The following is an 18,346-nucleotide window of genomic DNA, read 5'->3' as shown; positions in this document are numbered from 1 at the left end:
CAGTCAGGCTACAAAAATGCCCTGCCCAACGGGCTATCTTGAATAGTGATATAAAAATCCCTTCCTTGATTCGCATTGTTCACTCGCTTGTAGAGGTGAAACGGATCATAGTTTATCATTTACACATGCTTCTAAGTCTTACCAATTTAAACATTCAAGCGTTTTAAACCATTCATGTGCATGAAGAATTCAGTTCGGTGCTCACGCACACACGCTCAAAGCGCGCACATACAGAGCACGAACACAGAATTGATTCCTCTTTCGCTTGAACGGACGAAATCAGTATTGTGAATTATATCACATCGTGAGTTGAGTGAATCGTTACATCCCTATATGCTACTAGTTTTTGCTGTGGTATCGAAGTAGTAAATTGTTATTTAAATAATAAGTGTTACTTAAATAATAAAGAACCATATTTTTTTTGCTCATCTGAAAAATGATCCGATCTGTGACTCAAAATGTTATATGATAATGTAATATAATCCGAACCATGAGATTTGTGATCCGTTGCACCCCTACTCTCTTGACTTGTTATTTGAAGAAAAAATACAATATCTTTTATTCGGGCTAATTAAATTAATTTTTCCAAAATCTGAAGAATGCCTGTTCGAAGGGGTGCCAGGGATTTTTTAATTTTGCGAGCCCTGCAAAGCAAATTCTTGCATAACTAGGAAAACATATTTTCTACATAGATATTTCCGCTATTTTTCCATGCATTTTATTGATTTCTCTGACTTTTCGACACCTGGAAATCGTGTGATTTTTTTCCTCTTCATTTCTTAGGTTTTCCATTGACAGTGGGAACCCTTTGGTGGGGATGCCTTAAAATGTAAGGGTTTGTGGACCACACTTTCATAAGGATCACAATCACTGTGTAAACTGACTCTTTGAATGTGGAAATTGTGATTGTGATCTCCATTGTCCTTCAACAAATGGAAAATAAGACCCAACAAATAAATTCTACAAGACATTTTGTAGTTGACATGAATCAATGAATATCTTCACAGACATCTGAAACCAACACATGGCTGAGTGTCACTGTCAGCATATGTTTCAGGTTTCTCAGTATGAGACGAGACATAAGCGAGAAACACACTTCCATGAGTATCACTCAGCTCTTCTGCGCTTTGTGGGGAAAAGGGGGTTTTCAGGCTTACATTTTTTCCCTCTTTTTATTACAGTAACTACATTTTTTTCCCCTCTATATACAGACCTTTCACTGGCCCGTCACCCGGTCCCATATGTGCTGCTGTCCCATTCTTCATGTCTTGTTGATGGCAGTCACTGATGGTCATGTTGGCTACACCAGATGCTATGTTGTGCCCAGGAGAGTGCTGAGAGTCACCCACCTGTCCAGAATTCATGTGGTCCTGATGGTCCATTTTGAGATGATTTCAGTCTGTAGAGTTCAAACAGAAAACAGTCATCAGGGGTTAATGTGGCAATGTGATAAATAAGTGCTGCATTGCCTTTTAGCCACAAGATGTCTCCTCCCTCACATCCAATTCATATTATTAGTAGCATTATCAGAGTGATGTACATACGCACAGACATATTTAGTTGTTTGTATGTTAGTTAAAAATGTTAAGATTTTAGTTATTTATTTAGTTGAGATTTAAAAAAGGTGATCTAGCTCAGGCAGGAGCAACGATCACAACTTGATCCAGTGTATGATACAAAGACTTACATAGAGTTATGAGTTAGCTGGTTGGTTGGTTGGTTTGTTCGTTGGTTAGTAAGCTTTATTTAACTACGATAAAATTATGATGTTAGTTAGTTAGCTTACTTTGTTAGCTGAGATTAAAAGAGTGACCTGGCAAGAGCAAATAACACAGTAACAAGAAAAGTCAGTTTTAAAAGAGATTCTAATATAGGAGATTTTAGAAATAAACTAAAAAATTAATTATTATAGCTAGGGACAAAGCAAGACACAAAAATGGCATTCAAATACCATAGAGACAAAATAGCTGCACTAAAGGTCATTTTCAAGTGCCATAATTTCATCCCATGGAGGAAGTTTAGTCAGATATATATTTTCCTGTAAATTGTTTCTTGTTGCTTGGGTGTTATAACGTCTTCTAAAAAGAAGAACAGCTAGATGCATAATATCATTTGACCAAAGTCTGTAATGACAACTGTTTATAGAGAGACAAGATGGGCAAATACAAGCAAATGTTAGACCATAAATCAACTGATAAATAAACCCAATGTGAGCAGTGAGCATTCAGTCTAAGCATTCAGCAATTCTTCTGTTCTGCTCAGTTTGATCTTTATTTGTTAAAATGTGTTTCCTTTATGGAAAACAAGTTATTTTATGTGGTAAAACTATAAATTATGATTAAGTTTACAAGGTAATTTCAGACTCTATATGATCATGTTCAAACAGTCCCATAAAGTGAATATATCTGCCATGGTGAATGAAACACACAAAGGGCAATAAGATTACAGGGAACAGCAGGACAGCAGGAAGTGGTAAGAGACCTCTCTTCCTCAAAAACAGCTTCTGGTATATAGCTTCTTAACATGTAGAAATCACATAATTGCTAATGTGCACATGTTCTCCATTATAGGTAAAAACCAATAACTGACTGACAGAAAGCCAATTGGAGTCTCTCTGCCATACATAAAAGGTACCAGAACCTTTCATCCAATAAAGAGAGCAAGCTTAGAAATAATTTGAAGCTATTAAATGATGGATTGATGGCACTGGAATTTCCTTTACTCTTAAATCATGCCCAGAGAAAGCCGTATCCTGTTCTTTTACTTATGGTCGCTGATGTGCTGTGTGTGTCTGAGTGTGTGCTTCCTGATACAAGTAAGAATGTGGTTTTCCTTTTAGCAGTTCTGCTTTATACTTTGTACAATGTTAAGCCAAACTTATGTAGTCCCAGCAGAGCTATTAGTAAATCCACACTGGAGACAGTAAAGTGAACGCTCTCATCCATCTCCTTCACACAGGATGCCCATAAACATGAATTCAATTTGTGTCGAAATGGATTAGATGGCTCACACGCAACATTGTCACATCCCATAATTCCTTTTTGTCGATGACCCACGTGTATGTAATCGGACACCCAAATGTTTCGCCTGCGCTCTGAGACCCACACAACAAGGTCATCTGGATGTGAGAGTCATAATGAAAACCAAGTTGTTTTAGGCAAGAAGTGCTGTGGAGCTGAAAATAGTGCCAAAGCTGCAGGGGTGGGTTTACATTTGTCAATTACATCATCCTCAAAGTCAGCAGTGACCAGCAGGGTAGAACAACACCAGAAGCCAAAATGGCCTTTAAAAGGCATAGTTCATCCAAAAATGAAAATTCGGTCTTAATTTCTAACCCGTATGACTTGGACCAATTTATGGTTCTTTTGTAGCTTTGAAGCTTCAGTCACCATTTATTTTAATTGCAAAGAATATGGAAAACAGTCATTAAATTTTCCACTTTCATGTTCCACAAAGTCATATGGGTTTGGAACGACATATTTTGGTTGAACTATTCCCTTATGCTTTGTATTTGAAGGTGTTTTGTCCCTAGTACCATGATTGCACAAGTGCGCAGAGGATTGGGAAGCATCGCTCTCCAAATTCTCCAGGGAGAATCTGTCACCTTCTTAATAAACTCTCACAAGCTGGGTTTCCCTGAGGCAGCAGTGGTGCAAATTCAAGCCTGACTCCCGCAGAATCCTTATGCATTATTCAGAGCGAGCTGTGATATCAGTAAACAGAGCTTAGAAACCATCTGCAACCACAGTCAGTCCAGAACTAGATAACCAGTGGAAACCACCACTACATCATTAGGGACTGATTTATTTACCAAAAATGTTTGTCGGAAAACACAAACTGGGGAGCAACATCTAAAATGCTCAAAAACTGAAAAAAAAAAAAAAAAACAGAGGATAGCCTTGCAGCTGGTCTTCAGCAGATGGTGCGTTTAGGATAATGGTCCTCAGCATGGTATGCTGGAGTCCCAATCAGACCATAATCCATCCCTTCCAACAACCTGTCACTCACATGATCGCAGAAATTAGCAAAAGAGAATTATCCAGTCAATTCCAGATGGACAAAATCAAGTCCAAGCCTGTATTCTCATTCAAGAAGCCATTTCACTCAGATATGTCACAATAGGGGAAAAAGGTTGATTGCAACTTTCTTTTTAAGCTGACTTTATAGGTTCAGTGGCGTCAGATTACATTAATATCCCAAATACCATTGGTTCTCACATGGTTCTCCATGATTTTCTTTTTCTGTTCCTCACACAAAGCTGAAATATAGCGCACATGAGGCCATATCAATTATTTTTATGCTACTTTTAGGTACAGCCCCAGGTTACTGTTTAATTTTTTGTAGAAAAAGCGGTGTGAACATGCTTGAATTATTTTTGTGTGTGTGTGTGTGTTTTTAAGCTGACTTTATAGGTTCAGTGGCGTCAGATTACATTAATATCCCAAATACCATTGGTTCTCACATGGTTCTCCATGATTTTCTTTTTCTGTTCCTCACACAAAGCTGAAATATAGCGCACATGAGGCCATATCAATTATTTTTATGCTACTTTTAGGTACAGCCCCAGGTTACTGTTTAATTTTTTGTAGAAAAAGCGGTGTGAACATGCTTGAATTATTTGTGTGTGTGTGTGTGTGTGTGTGTGTGTGTGTCTGTGTGTGTGTGTGTGTTCCACAGAAGAAATTTTACATGTTTGGAATGACAAGTTGTAAAACATTACAAAAATGTATTTTATATTGAACTTCTCTTTTAACCATCTCAAACAGTTAAGTCAGTCAATCAGCTTCACTTGCTGGTTTACCAGGTTTTGCTGTCAAAAAACATAGCCATGTTGGTTCACCAGCTAGAATGTCAACAAATGGGCACTAACTCGCATAAACTAGCCTGAGGAAGCACATGCTGGTCTGGACAGAAGAGAAAATGTGTTTGGCGTGTGATTCAATGTTTGCTAGAAGGCTCTGAATGCATGGTCATGAAAAGAATGACAATTTCCATCAATTGAACACTTGATCTTGTCCATAGGGAATCGACTGGATTGTGGAAAGCAGACACCAGATGGGTCTCAAGAATAAGAGGAATTGATGACATCAACCAGTTTGTAGGCAAAGCAAGGTATTACATCCTGATAAAAGACTGCAAAGACAAACATTTTCTTTCTGTGCAATCACATGCACAATGAATAACCAGGAGTATGTAACAGTACAATTTGAGATTTCATGTTGTTTTTATTTCTAGAAGCATTTTTACATTGAGTAGGCCTGAATTTTCTGGCTAAGTTTTATGTTCATGCAGTTTGGTCTCCTCTGGCTGGAATTCCGATTTACAACAATCGCTGTTCACGGTGCTCAGCATGCTGGTACACTTGACCTGAATGATTGTGATCCCTCCTGGGCAGTGCAGTGAGAATGTCAGTGCCCCTTTAAGATGCCTAAGCCTTTCTTCCTGACGATGGATGTCTCTCGCTCTCTGTCTCTGTATTTTTTTCATGGTTAAGGGCTTGGCACGGAGCAGAAAGGGCAATGCTGGATTTATGAAGGGTAGGCCTTGGAATGCGGAGGGCTCTTGAAAGACAACGCAGGGCGACATGTGGCCGATATAGCTAATGGGTGGCCCTGACTGAAGTGGGCAGGGGTGAGACGGAGAAACTCTCACCTCATCAATATTCAGGACACATTACTGCAGAAAGCACGAGAGAATGAGAGAGCAAAAAAGAGGGTGAAAGGGAAATGGAGACTGGGAGAAAGAGGAAGGAGGGGGGCAGAAAAAAAAGAGGTGTGTAGTACACTAATGCAACAGAGCAGCTCAACAATAAGGATGACACACTGGTTCGGAGCCAGTGTCGGGGAGTTTTGGGCCCTTTGACAGAAATGTCACTTTCTTTATTTGGACTGTACTACACTGTTGAACATTGTTTGCATGCCTTGCAATCATAACTATTTGGTTTACAGTGATGTATTTAGCATCACCAAGAATCTAGGTGATTTGCAAAAAAAAAAAAGACAAAAAAGTCACGTCTCAGATCAAGTGCACAAGTTTTGGACATTTTTGATTTTTTTAGTCAAATCCAGAAACTTTAAAGATACTTTTTTGAATAATTAAATCATGAAATCATGGGCTAATTTTCATTTTTGGGTGAACTAACCCTTTAACACTAGTTTATCTGATTTTCAAAATAATTGTTAGGTGTTAGTTAGCCTACTTGAAAATATCAGTAGAAATTATCAGTAAGAATGGGTTGAAAATTATAAGTCAATCAGAAATGTTTTGCATCATCATCATTTTCCAGAAAATGTGTTTATGAATTTATAGCTGTCATGGAGATAATATTATACATTAACTGTAAAATGTCCTACTATCATTATATAACATTTTTAAACATTAAAATTAAAATATATTATTATTATTAGGTATTTACTTTATTAGTTATTAGTTTATTTTTGTTAGTATAAAAAAAGAATGAAAAATGCCTAATGAAAATGTAATTATATTTTATGACACATTTTATACACATTGCTAAATAAAATGCATAATTGGTGATGCTAGTGAAAATTTAGGCAGTGAAGTAATTACTGAATTACTGGCCCAGACTAGCCAGTAAATAACAAGCCGAACATAAGCCTTATCGCTGAGCCCTGCTTGCAACAATACAGTAAACAGTGAGCAAAGGAGAATGAGTGGTAAGGAAGACAAAACAGAGAGAGACAGATAGGGAATGTGTGAGGGTTTCTGAGCTGAAAGGACAAGAGCGTGTAGGCGGAAAGGAGAGTGAAACAACAAAGACAAAACACGCAGGAGAAAAGAATTCAGCGAGCGAGAAAAAGAAAGGGAGGACAGAAAAAGAGAGCACTTTGGGAATGAAAGGATAAAGGGACTTCAGGCGAGAGAAAAGAAAGAATGACAGACACGCACGCAGACAGAGCCTGCAACTGTATGATACAGCAGATTTCTAGAGGGACTTTCACTGATTTTGCTGCAACAGTGCAATAGCCTGCCATCACATCTAAAGGACTGGGGCATCGTGGGTATTTTCATTGCACTCAGCCCTGTCTTCTCTCATCAAATCACGTTATTTTGCCTGAGCACACTGAGCTAAATGATCCTGCAGCACGGCAGATCTGAAAGGTTTCTTGAGGTTGTGCATGGCCCACCGATATGTATCCATGTAGTCGGCATATTTGCTGACCGTTTGATGACCTTCTCAATTTGGTATACTCTAATCTGATTGGTAATGGAGCCCCTAAAGGCTTATGGTGATGGAAAAAATTAAATGTGAGGAAAAGTAATATCTCAATGTCTTCTTTCACAAAACTTTTATGTTCCCTTAAGAAACTTTGCGTGGTCTTGCAAAACTTTTAAATTTACCTGAGAAACTGCACTCCCAAAACCTTTGTGACTGACATAATATGAGGTGGGAAAAAAACTATATTTCAGTTTTTTTGCGAGAGAACCCAAAGTTTCTTGGGGGAACACAACAGTTTTGCGAGAGAACCCAAGGTTTCTCTGGGAAACGCAATAGTTTGGCGAGAGAACCCAATGTTTCTCTGGGAAACGCAATAGTTTTGCAAGCAAACACAAATGTTGTTTGAGAGAACCCAAAGTTTCTTGGGGGAACGCAACAGTTTTGCGAGAGAACCCAAAGTTTCTCTGGAAACGCAATAGTTTTGCAAGCAAACGCAAATGTTTTGTGAGAGAACCCAAAGTTTCTTGAAAGAATGCAATAGTTTTGTGAGTAAACATTTAAGTATAATGTTTCCTCCCATCTCATATTTCCATCACCATGTCTCCTTAGCAGCTCCTTAGGATGGTTGTCTTCGCGCCTCATCTGGTGTCATGACAAATAGTGTCCTCCTTGGAAATCAGGTCTCCATCGACTATCAGTTAATTATTATCCTAAAAAAATGTGAACGATATTAATACGATAGTGCATAATAGAACAAATTAATGCATATTAGAACAAATTGAACAGAATTTCTTACAACTGATTAACTGCTAATTAATCAATAAAAATAGTGAAATAATTATTAATTATTAATTATTATTAATAAGTGAATAATTGAACATCATTTATTTATAAAATAAAACTTTGAACATTTAACACATAATTAAATAAAAAATAATTGTGAATACATGTAAGGTAAGTGCAAATTCCTAAGCTATCAGGCTAATCGGGTCTCTGTATGCTATGCTAGTGCATAAGCTAACTAATACAGACATTAATGGTCATTATAACGTAGTTCAAACAGCATTTATCATAACATTTTGTAGGAATTGTAATCAGGCGCTAAAGAGAGTAGCTATTTAAAGTAATTTGAGCCAATGGGATCAAACTGGGGTCCTAATGGAGACCAGATTTCGAGGAGTGACTTGATTTGTCACCATACCGGATCAGAGGGCACATAGGGTTTTTTAGCAATCAAGAGTCAAGTCAAGTCAACAAGGTACCAAGCTGACACAAGAGGCACTTTTGAGGATGCAATAATCACTGGATTTGCCAAAATTTTATTGGTATAAAATCTATTTCGGCTTTTTTAGTAAAAGACTGGCCAACATTTAAATACGTATTTTCCATGTTGGTAGTACAATCAATATTACTCAAATAATATAACGTAATAATATATATTTTGCAGAATTTACAGTATCGTTTACCTACACCCTAAATGGCACGTAAAACAAATCTGTGTTTGGTCCCTTTACAAGGCTGTCATTCGGTCACTTCCTGTCTAAGTGGGCGGTTCTTCACCAGAATATGCTGTGATGTCAATGAAACCTTTTGCCACAAACTTTTGTTTGAGCCATTTCAAATCAATCAGACATTTGTTTCTTTTAAAGCTGTACATACAGTAGATGGTCAAGTTTAGCACTGTCGGCTTATGATCAGATGCAAATACCAAGTGTAAACATGGCAAACCTTGTCATATATTGAACCAGTGGCCAATTTTCAATATGGAATGACGCTGATCTAGTCATGCGTGTTAAATGTGATGCTATGTAACCTGTCAGTGGTCCTAGTGTGGTGAAGATCAGCCGTTTTTCTGCAAAATTGACCCGACTTTTGCTTATTCAATTGGAAAAATGACCATCTGTCAAACCCTGCACACCAGATACCAGGAGGTAGGGGTGTGCATGTGCCACGACATGATGACATGGCGATCCATAACCTCACGTTACCTCATGTATGTCTCTTTCTGTAATTAGGGCTTGTCAGTAAATGTACAGCCCTTAGCAAGGGCAGAAAATGAGGCAAACGCTCTGCTGGCAGAGATTAATCTGTGAAAAAAAGTGCAGACATCGACAGAACCCAGCTGATGCCATAAGAAGAGAAAGCAATAGAGCAGTCATCTTCAATAAATATGAGCCGAACAGCAAGCAGGAGAAAACCTGGTGAGTTAAATATGTATACCCATAATGCTCTCAAAGACATTTGTTGCTTCCACGGTAACCAGCCCAGCAAGTCAATATGGTAAATTCCCACACAAACACCCTCCTTTCACATGAAATTCACCATCATTTTGCTTGGTTGGTGCCTCAGAAGGTTCATAATCCATAGCTTTTCCAGCACTAAGAATCTTGATCTTTGCAGCATAATAAAGGTTAATGTCTTAATGAAAGAGTAAATGAGAACAGTACACATGACATAAGTGTCCTGAACTCTGAATAATTATGTTAGGCCCTTGTGGCTTTAAAATTCATTATTTGAAAACCATCCATTTGCACTCTTCCATTTCCTGTCTATGTTTTGTGGCTTGTCTACTTTCCAAGCCTCTAATACATTGAGGTTTTCATTAAGGTCAACATGAAATAAACTTTTACCCTCTCTCATTTATTTCTTAATAAACATTCCTGGTTTTATTGTGAATAATGAATCTGTTCATGTTATTTTAAAGGGGAAAAAGCTCTTGTAATATTTTAAAATGCAATAACTTGACTCCGTTCAAGACTTTGTGGACTGTCATCTCAAAAACTCTTATTTTAACTGAAACATGAAAATAATTATCAGCTTTCTGGTTGAATATACATTATAGAAGTAAATTCATTTCATGCTGTTTTTTTTAATTACCCTGGTTGTGCTAATGTTTAATCATGCATTAGTCAGAATATCTTGAGGAATCTGTCAGCCCTACATCAAAATATCTGTCATGTCCAGGTTAAATATAGGGTAGGTGATTTTGGAAAGGCTAGCAATAGCAAGTTCACTTTGAAAGCATAAGATCTCACCCTCCCTGCATAATCCCTCTTCAAAGCCACACCTCCTCCAAAGCACATGAACAGTGTGCACAGGCAGACCAGAAACTAGCAACACGATGAGAGATGGCGTTGGTGTAGTGTTGAATGCTACGCTGTCAGATTACCTCATGTCTCCTTTACCTTCATTACAGTACAAAGCTCATAATATTACAATAATAATGCGTCCATTCTCTCTCGGTCTGCAGTTGCATAATGGAACATGCTGATGACGTATTATTATGCAAACGCTGACAGGCAGGGAGTTCAGCTTTTCGTAATCCTTGGAAGATTTTATGGTCCTATGCCTTCCACAGACGATATAAATACATATAATGCTATTATCCTAGCTTGTTTCTTCACAATACCTGCAGAACTTCTGATGATTCGGCTGTGCAGGTTCGGTTGGCCTAGAACATGGGCAGGTATATGCAAATGTTGGGGGCGTAACTATTAGTGATCCCGACTGTAACGTCACAGTCAGTGTTATGTTCTGATTCGCCTATTTTTCAGTGGTCTTTTGCATGCATGAGATTTACATAAGAAGGAGGAAACAATGGTGTTTGAGGCTCACAGTATGTCATTTCCATGTACAGAACTGTTATTATTCAACTATGCCAAGGTAAATACAGTTTTCCATTCTATGGCACCTTTAACTTTTAAGTGATTGCTATCGGGATGGGCAGAGACTTTCAACCAGCTTAACAAAAAATGTTTTTGAACCAAATCACCTACCCTGTCTTTAACAGGCTGGAGGCAGATGAACTATGACTGTCTAGACAATTGTCTAGACATGGTAGCTATTCGTTAGACAGGGTATGTCTGAGCTTAAATCCATCTACTATACTCTGAATGCAGCTCCATATCTGGGTGGTCATTGCCCTATAACTAAAATACTAGCTTGTTTATCATCTGTCCCCTTTAACAGCCCAGAGAGACACTCATACCTTAGCTTCTCTGAGGGTTAAATTAACCAGGCTGTCCTTTCCAGCTCAGCGTTTCTGTTCACTACATTTATGGGTCTCTCTCAGAGTTTTTCAGATGGACCAATTACATAAGTGCCCTATGCACGGTGTAATTGAAGTGTCCGGGAGATGGTTCTGGAATGCCTCTGCAACAATGCAGCAACAAAAACAAACACCCAAGTCAAGTCCACTCAAGTGAAACTACTTCCTAGGGGCAGTTCAGTGTGAAATTGTTGACTGTTTTTTTTACAATTTGTAGAAAGGTAATAATTGTGTTTGTGCTTTGGTTGTTATTGAAGGGTGGGCAACTCTGCTAGCTTCCCTGTCTGTGCACAGTTGGGTGCCGCTCTGCCTCTAACCTAGTTTTGTCCATCCCAGCTAGCAGTGCAGATTGCACTTCAGAAGTGTGCAGCCATCTCTCCATCTCATTTATCCACCCTTTAGTCCATCTCTTTCTCATTCTCTCTCTCTGTCTGTTCCCGCAGAGCTCCAGCACTGGGCAGCAGGATCAGTGAGGGCGATGGCTGCAATTCTACATGTGCCAAATGCATGGCAGGTGCGGCTTGATCAAGAAATTGTTCAGTATTTTCTCAAGCATTGCAGCATGCTTGCACCAGCCAGCAAGATTAACTGGTAAACACTAAATCCAGTGGTTAGGAGCTTATCCTTTCACTGGCTCTCCCCAAAATCATGCTCATGTGTTTAAAGAAATAGGCTAGTTCACTGAAAAAAAATCTGAACTTAAATGTCATTTCAAACCTGTTTGGGTTTGTTTCTTTAGTGAAACTTAACAGGTGAACATTTAAAAAAATGTTCTGGCCACTAAGTAAATGGGGGACCATGGGTGTCAAAATTCCCCCATAAAGTAAAGGAAAGGATGTGACGAGTGGCCACGAATTTGTGCTCTGCATTTCACCCATCCAGCAGTGAGTAGTGAACAAACACACACACACACCATGAACACACACCCGGAGCAGTGGGCAGCCATTTTTGCTGCAGCACCCGGGGAGCAGTTGGAGGTTCGGTGCCTTGCTCAAGGGTCTCATCTCAGTCGTGGTGTTGAGTGTGGATGAGAGTGCTGGTCATCCACTCCCCCACGTCCGACTCTCTAACCATTAGGCCACACCTGCCCCATAAAAAAAGCATCATAAACATATCAAAAATGTGGTCCACACAGCTTCTACACCATGTCTTATGAAGCCAAATGGTAGCTTTGTTTGAGGGAGAGACTGAATTTAATAGGTTATTTACTATTAATATTCACTCCATTGATCTGATATCCAGTGGGACTGGATCATTGAGTTAGTGAGAACTAGAATGGTCTGATTCTTGAGCAAATCAATTCATTCACTGAATTTAAAACAATGATTTGTTCACAAATCAGACATCACTGTCTCATGAACGCTTCAAGGTGAGCTTGGGCAAAGACTTTCCATTAATAATGACTACTTAATAAATAATAGCAAGTTGGTATGTTGTATGAAAAAAAATAGTGTAGGAATTACTTTGAAATAATTTAGCCAATTAATTTCACAAATAATTACAAATAAATAGCAAATAGCACACTGAATTAAACCTGAATGTTTGAAGAAAAACTGAAATAGTATTTGCTTGTAAAGCATACTGCAATAATCTTTGTTTTATTTACAACTTAAAAAAATAATTACAGTGCAGAGCTGTCATATGACTTTAGAAGATCTGGATTATAGTGCCCAAGCTATGATGCTTTTTTGGTCATTTTGGAGCTTGATGGTTTCATTCCTAAATCACTTTAAAAGTAACAGTGGCTGAGATATTCTTTAGAGATGTACCTTTTGAGTTCCACAGATGACAAAAAGTCATATAGGTTTGTAATCGTGAAGGTGAAGCCTCACAGGATTTAGCTAAAGTTTTGTTTTATTATTTTCTTAGTGTGAAGAACATTTTAATAATATAAATAACCTTTATCATTTTAAAGAACCTTTTGTGCATTTGGAAACTTTAAGGTTAAAGTTTCTTCATGGAATCACTGATGCCAATATAGAACCTTTATTTGTATCGAAAAAAGAGTTCAGAACAAGATTATTAGGACTAATAATGTCAGGAGCATTCTCAAAGAGAACGTAAATGATATGCATTACTACAAGCATGACTTAAAAGCCTCATTTATGCATAAAAAGTGCTGTGGTGATTTGCCCATGTCACACCTGCTCCAACAGCAGATATGTCCTTGATCTAACCGAGAGACGCAACCTTCCCATCTGCCATGTGGTCTAGACCCACAGCCCAAGTCTTGCCCAGACTCCACAAGAGTTCAGATCACACCTCACTGAACTGAATCTGCACGTTAAATGAACCAACTGGCGGAGCAGTTGTGTTTGTGCACGCGGTCTCTGGCTGACATGAAATAATGCTCATGCTGCCAGACAAAGTCGCTGCTGATAACAGAATGATCCACTTAGCAGTTAGCATATGAAAATATTCAGTCCCCGAAAAGGACGGTTGGCATTTACGTGAACGTGTTATACAGATGCTGGCATGAAGAGGAAAATGTCAGTCTGGTGATATACATTCACCACAAAATGTGTGCGGATGCAGATAGCTGTGAGGCACAGACATCATAAACTACTCAACTGGCTTCAATATTGAGAATATAAGATGTATAAACACCATGAAATCAGCTTGCGTGTGTGCAAGACACATTTTTGTGATCTCCAGCCGCTGCACACAGGAAGTTAGTCATCTGTTGCCATGGTGCATCAGGGAGTTCAGGACTGCAGTGCACACTACATGGGATCTGGCCTACCAGACCAGAGAGACACTGTCTCGCTGTCTTCAAGACTTGTTGAATCTGGTTTGTCGTATCCCCGGACATTCCTGAGATCTTATTGGGCGATAATGGTTCTTCTAATGAAATTAAAGTGAACTCTAATGCTCACATCCCCCTTGTGGAGACCCTCTGACAACATATGGTCTAAAACATATGACTCAATTACTACATACTGTAATGTAATTCATTGAGAATATTGATTAAATGACTTATCATTACGACTTTTTAATGAACTAAGCTAAATTATGATGCAGTCATTATATGAAGCAAATTTTCTTCTAAATGAAAGGAGAAATGCGGTTCGAAATCAAGCCCACCCTCCTCCATTCTGAAGCTATAAGTGACTAACAGTGAGAAACTGAAGCAAGTAACAGGCTGTTGTCTGACAGGTGTAACACACACTTCATTGCGTGGTCAGTAAACGAATCAGATTTACCTAATGTTACATGGGTCTCCTTAATTGCCATGGTTAATTAGATTATGCTTGGCAAAACTGGACAGAAAGCACTCTGGTTCTGTATGACGGTGGGATCTACCGTCAGAAAAAAATACTTAATAATAAGTCTTAATCAGGGGAAACTGTCTTTCAGTAGATTTCTGCATGCATAGTTTTATGCATGCAAAAGCAACCCGCTCTGCCCAGACTATTAATTAACTATTTTTTGGCTTTTATTTTACAGATAGCAGCCTGCAGACAGCATCTAGTATTAGCCTAACTTCTTCAGTTAATAAGTGGGAAATTTAAATAATGTTTGTCAGCTTTACTGGAATGTCTGGTTTTGTAAATCTGTTCAAAACAAATAAGGAGGACTAGTTAATAATCTCCTCAGCTCTTTTTGTACATCCCTTGCTGTATCTTTTTGTTCTGATATTTGAACTCTGTGACCATATTATTAATTTCCTCCTTAATTTTCTGCAATCTAATAACACTGGCTCAAAATAACGTGTTTAATAAACTAGGTTCTGATACGTGTTTATAATTTGCACAGACAGGCAATGACAAAATATTGCAGAATACCAACCGACCGACCATTAGCCTAAATATCGATGAACTTCTCCTCCAGAAAGAGCCACTGCTATAAAACCATGCTGAAATACCAACCGCAAATGTCATTTCGTGATCTTTAAACATTATAAAAATGAAAGACTACATACATACTCGATACGAAGGCGACAGTGCCGTTGGGCTAAAGGCAGGCGGCATGTTCGGCAGAGATGGGCGTGGGGGAGGAAGTGAGAAAGATGCAAGTCGACCGTTACGTTTCAAATGTTACAGCCAAGATTTTCGAATTCATAATGTTTATTTTTAAAAAGAAATTGTACTTACGGAGCGAACAATGGGCGAGGATGATGAGAGTGTGGCCAAGCAACAGCCGTGATGAGACAGAGAGAGAGACGGGGAGGGCGGGGGAGCAAGGTGTGTCCCCTGCCTTGAAAATGCAGAATTAAGTCTACGCATCCTTGTATTCTCATACAAATCATAAAACAGAACAAATAGAAATAGAAAAAAAGAGTTGTATGTAGTTTAACTGTCAGATTACATATAAACTGAAGCAATAAAAATACATGGGAAATTGATTATATGTTACCGATTCGGGCTTGTTGCTTTCATTTCCCATTAGGCTAGTGGAAGTCTTTTTGTGTGATATCACATTTTCGTTCAATAGACTGTTTTATTTGCAGAGTCGCCCAGACAAAAGCCCCATGTGGTGTTACAAAGGTCAGCGTCTTCAATAAGCGGTGTTCGCTTAGGGCGGGGGGGGGAAGAGGGTTCTTTCAAAGACGTACGTTCTAAACTCACCTTAAATCTACAGATAAAGGAGACCTTTAATATTCTATAGCGATTTGTGTAACCATGGCAAAACAGCCACATGCAACATCAGCACCATTCTCAACCGAGAGCAAACTGCAAAAATCGCTTTACACCGGATGATCAGCGACGCGTCGAGTCCGCTTATCGCTGTCAGGCGGATTAGGGCAACGCGCAAAAGCCGCATAAAAACCCGATTATCGATTTGTCATTCGTTATATGACCACAACGGACCTGTGGAAAAAGCCTGGCACCTTTCATCCAGACTTACTTAACGCACCGGTGTGAGCCACATTATGCTCCATCATCAGTGTCTCAATACTTCTAGGTTTTTCCACACCGGCAAACCGCGTGCGCGTGAAGCATTGCATGCGAAAAGACAAACATAATGTAATGTAATATTCTTTAAATGAAAATAAATGGTTATTGTCTATATTGTGCGTCCATGAAAATAACTACCGGTTGGTGCGAATGCATAAAGAAAGCAATCCGATTTATGTGCAGTTTTTCTTATCGATGCAGTCTCAGAGAAATTACATGAATTTTCTTTCTTTTCTAGATCAAACTATAACGAAAATCAGGCCCGTTATGTCTCAGTCACACACCCAACAGTCGGATTCACTAACATCTTAAGACCAATACACTGTTCGCAGGGGTAAAAAAAACATGTGGTAAGGCTTAAGAGCATATATCAGTGCTTGATTAATGATGAATTGCTGTTAAATACAAGTCTTTGAGTTTATAAACCGGTTTGACTTACCTCTGTGGCACACTGAGTTATTGTCTGTCCAACTGCAGCAGTCAGCAGTGAACAAACCCTGCCAGTTCCTTCAGCGTCCTGCAAAGGGAGGATGGCGCTAGAGAGCAAGATCAAGAATGATGTCAGGATGAGCTCTGTGCACTACTAACATGACATTTCTATGATATTCACAACTAACCGAATGCTATCCTGTGTGTTACATTATGTTATATATTTTAGGGGTGTCTGCGTTGTGATCAGGAATTACCTTTACATTTACGATCTTGGCAGATGCTTTCTAACAATGATGTAGGCTAAGGGTTTACAAACCTTTTTGATACCTTAAGCATAAAGGTGTCTATGTATTTTCATATAGGCCTATAAGTAGCTTTTTATACTGTGTGAGAAAAAGACATGGACCCCCTTAGAAACCCCCTGAATCCCTGGCAGAGACTACTAATTACAAATTTTGTGTGAAACTTGAATAAAAAATACTACTGACTACAAGGGTTTGTTATTAAAAACCAAAACAATTTATAAAAAAGATTACTTGGAATAAAATAAACATTAACAAATAAAATACAAATTTAAAATAAATTTATTTCAGATAGTTGCCAAAGCACCATTTCTCATTTTCATTTAGTTTAACTTGCAGTGCTAAAACAATGCATAAACAAAATATGTAGACATTTTAAAAATGACAGAAAACACACAAAATTACTGAATAAAATGTTACTAACATTAAAGTAAAAGCATAAAATATAACAATACAATTAAATTCAAAATATGAAAAAACTATAAAGTATGTAAATGATAGGCTACTAAAATAACACTTTAATGCAAGGGTGTCCATACCTGTACCGGGCTAAATCGCAAATATTTTATTTTTTACTTTGACTTGGAAATATGACATCCATTCTCGTTATTCTGAACTGGTTCTACAGTAAGTCTTAGACATTTGGGTCAGATATTTGCTGATTCACTGCACAACGCAGCAAGCTAATACATTACTGTTTTAAAAACAGTGTGCTTTTATGATCAACCCCTATATATTTTCACAGTCTAATCTTAACAGACATTCATGATACACACAAGCTCTCACTCACACACATTGCACCATCTGCCCCCCACCAAATTCAGCTATATTCCCGAGTTACATACCAAGCCAAGTCCTTCACCTGGACAGCTTCACATTAACAGTAAGAGTCCTTGTGCTCCTCTGTTTCACCGCTGCACAACCTGCTGCTGTTTTATCCCAAAAGACAGAGAAATTGCAAGATCAAATGTAAATTCCTCCTCCTTCCTATTGCTAAGCAAGTTATCTTGAACTCTTACATGCAAAAACAATACTATAGATTATCTTAGAATACTTTATGAAAAAGAGCGATGCTGTTGATGTTCTCAATGTCCTCGTGTTCTTCAGATGTGTGAGATGCTCTTCTGAGAGCGCTTGGTTGAGGTTGGGCTTGGGTGGGAGTTGCTCAGCAACTAGCCCACATATGAATGAGTAGGCATATTTTTTGTAGATGTTTTCTATGCGAGACAGCTAATGGCCTGATAATGTTTGTTGCACTGACTTGTCTTCCTGGGTTGGATTTTTAACCCCTCTTTATTTCAATATGTTTTGATACATCAAACTTTAATATTTCAAATGATGATATTGTTGCAGTCTGGCTGTTACAAACACTTTTGGCCATTAGATGGCGTCTCAGCCTTGTCAATATGACTGGTTGTCTGTTCTTCTTCAGGACTGAGGTAGTTGATTTTTTCTTCAGTGGAAATCTGACTTTTTGATATTAATG

At 38.4% G+C, this 18,346-nt stretch overlaps 1 protein-coding gene across 14 annotated transcripts in view; it reads right to left on the bottom strand.

Annotated features, from left to right (window-relative positions):
- The window catches only part of LOC107662408 (microtubule-associated protein tau-like), a 36,853-nt gene extending 18,892 nt beyond the window's left edge, over positions 1-17,961 (bottom strand). For 8 of the 14 annotated variants that reach the window (XM_016452413.1, XM_016452425.1, XM_016452420.1 and 5 more), the window contains exons 1-3: positions 17,706-17,961; positions 16,566-16,662; positions 1,214-1,399 (exon numbers count right to left, since the gene is read on the bottom strand). In XM_016452413.1, the coding sequence (XP_016307899.1) occupies positions 1,214-1,382 (169 nt within the window). In that variant the 5' untranslated portion in view covers positions 1,383-1,399; positions 16,566-16,662; positions 17,706-17,961. Of the gene's footprint in view, positions 1-1,213; positions 1,400-15,150; positions 15,183-15,322; positions 15,394-16,565; positions 16,663-17,705 lie in introns of those variants that run through there. The other 6 variants (XM_016452414.1, XM_016452415.1, XM_016452416.1 and 3 more) reach the window with 6 other exon arrangements.
- Positions 17,962-18,346: the final 385 nt, after the last annotated feature.

Source organism: Sinocyclocheilus anshuiensis, unplaced genomic scaffold, assembly GCF_001515605.1.
Source record: "Sinocyclocheilus anshuiensis isolate Anshui unplaced genomic scaffold, SAMN03320099.WGS_v1.1 scaffold11, whole genome shotgun sequence".
Classification (NCBI taxonomy): domain Eukaryota; kingdom Metazoa; phylum Chordata; class Actinopteri; order Cypriniformes; family Cyprinidae; genus Sinocyclocheilus; species Sinocyclocheilus anshuiensis.
This window is presented reverse-complemented; position numbering and strand designations above follow the sequence as displayed.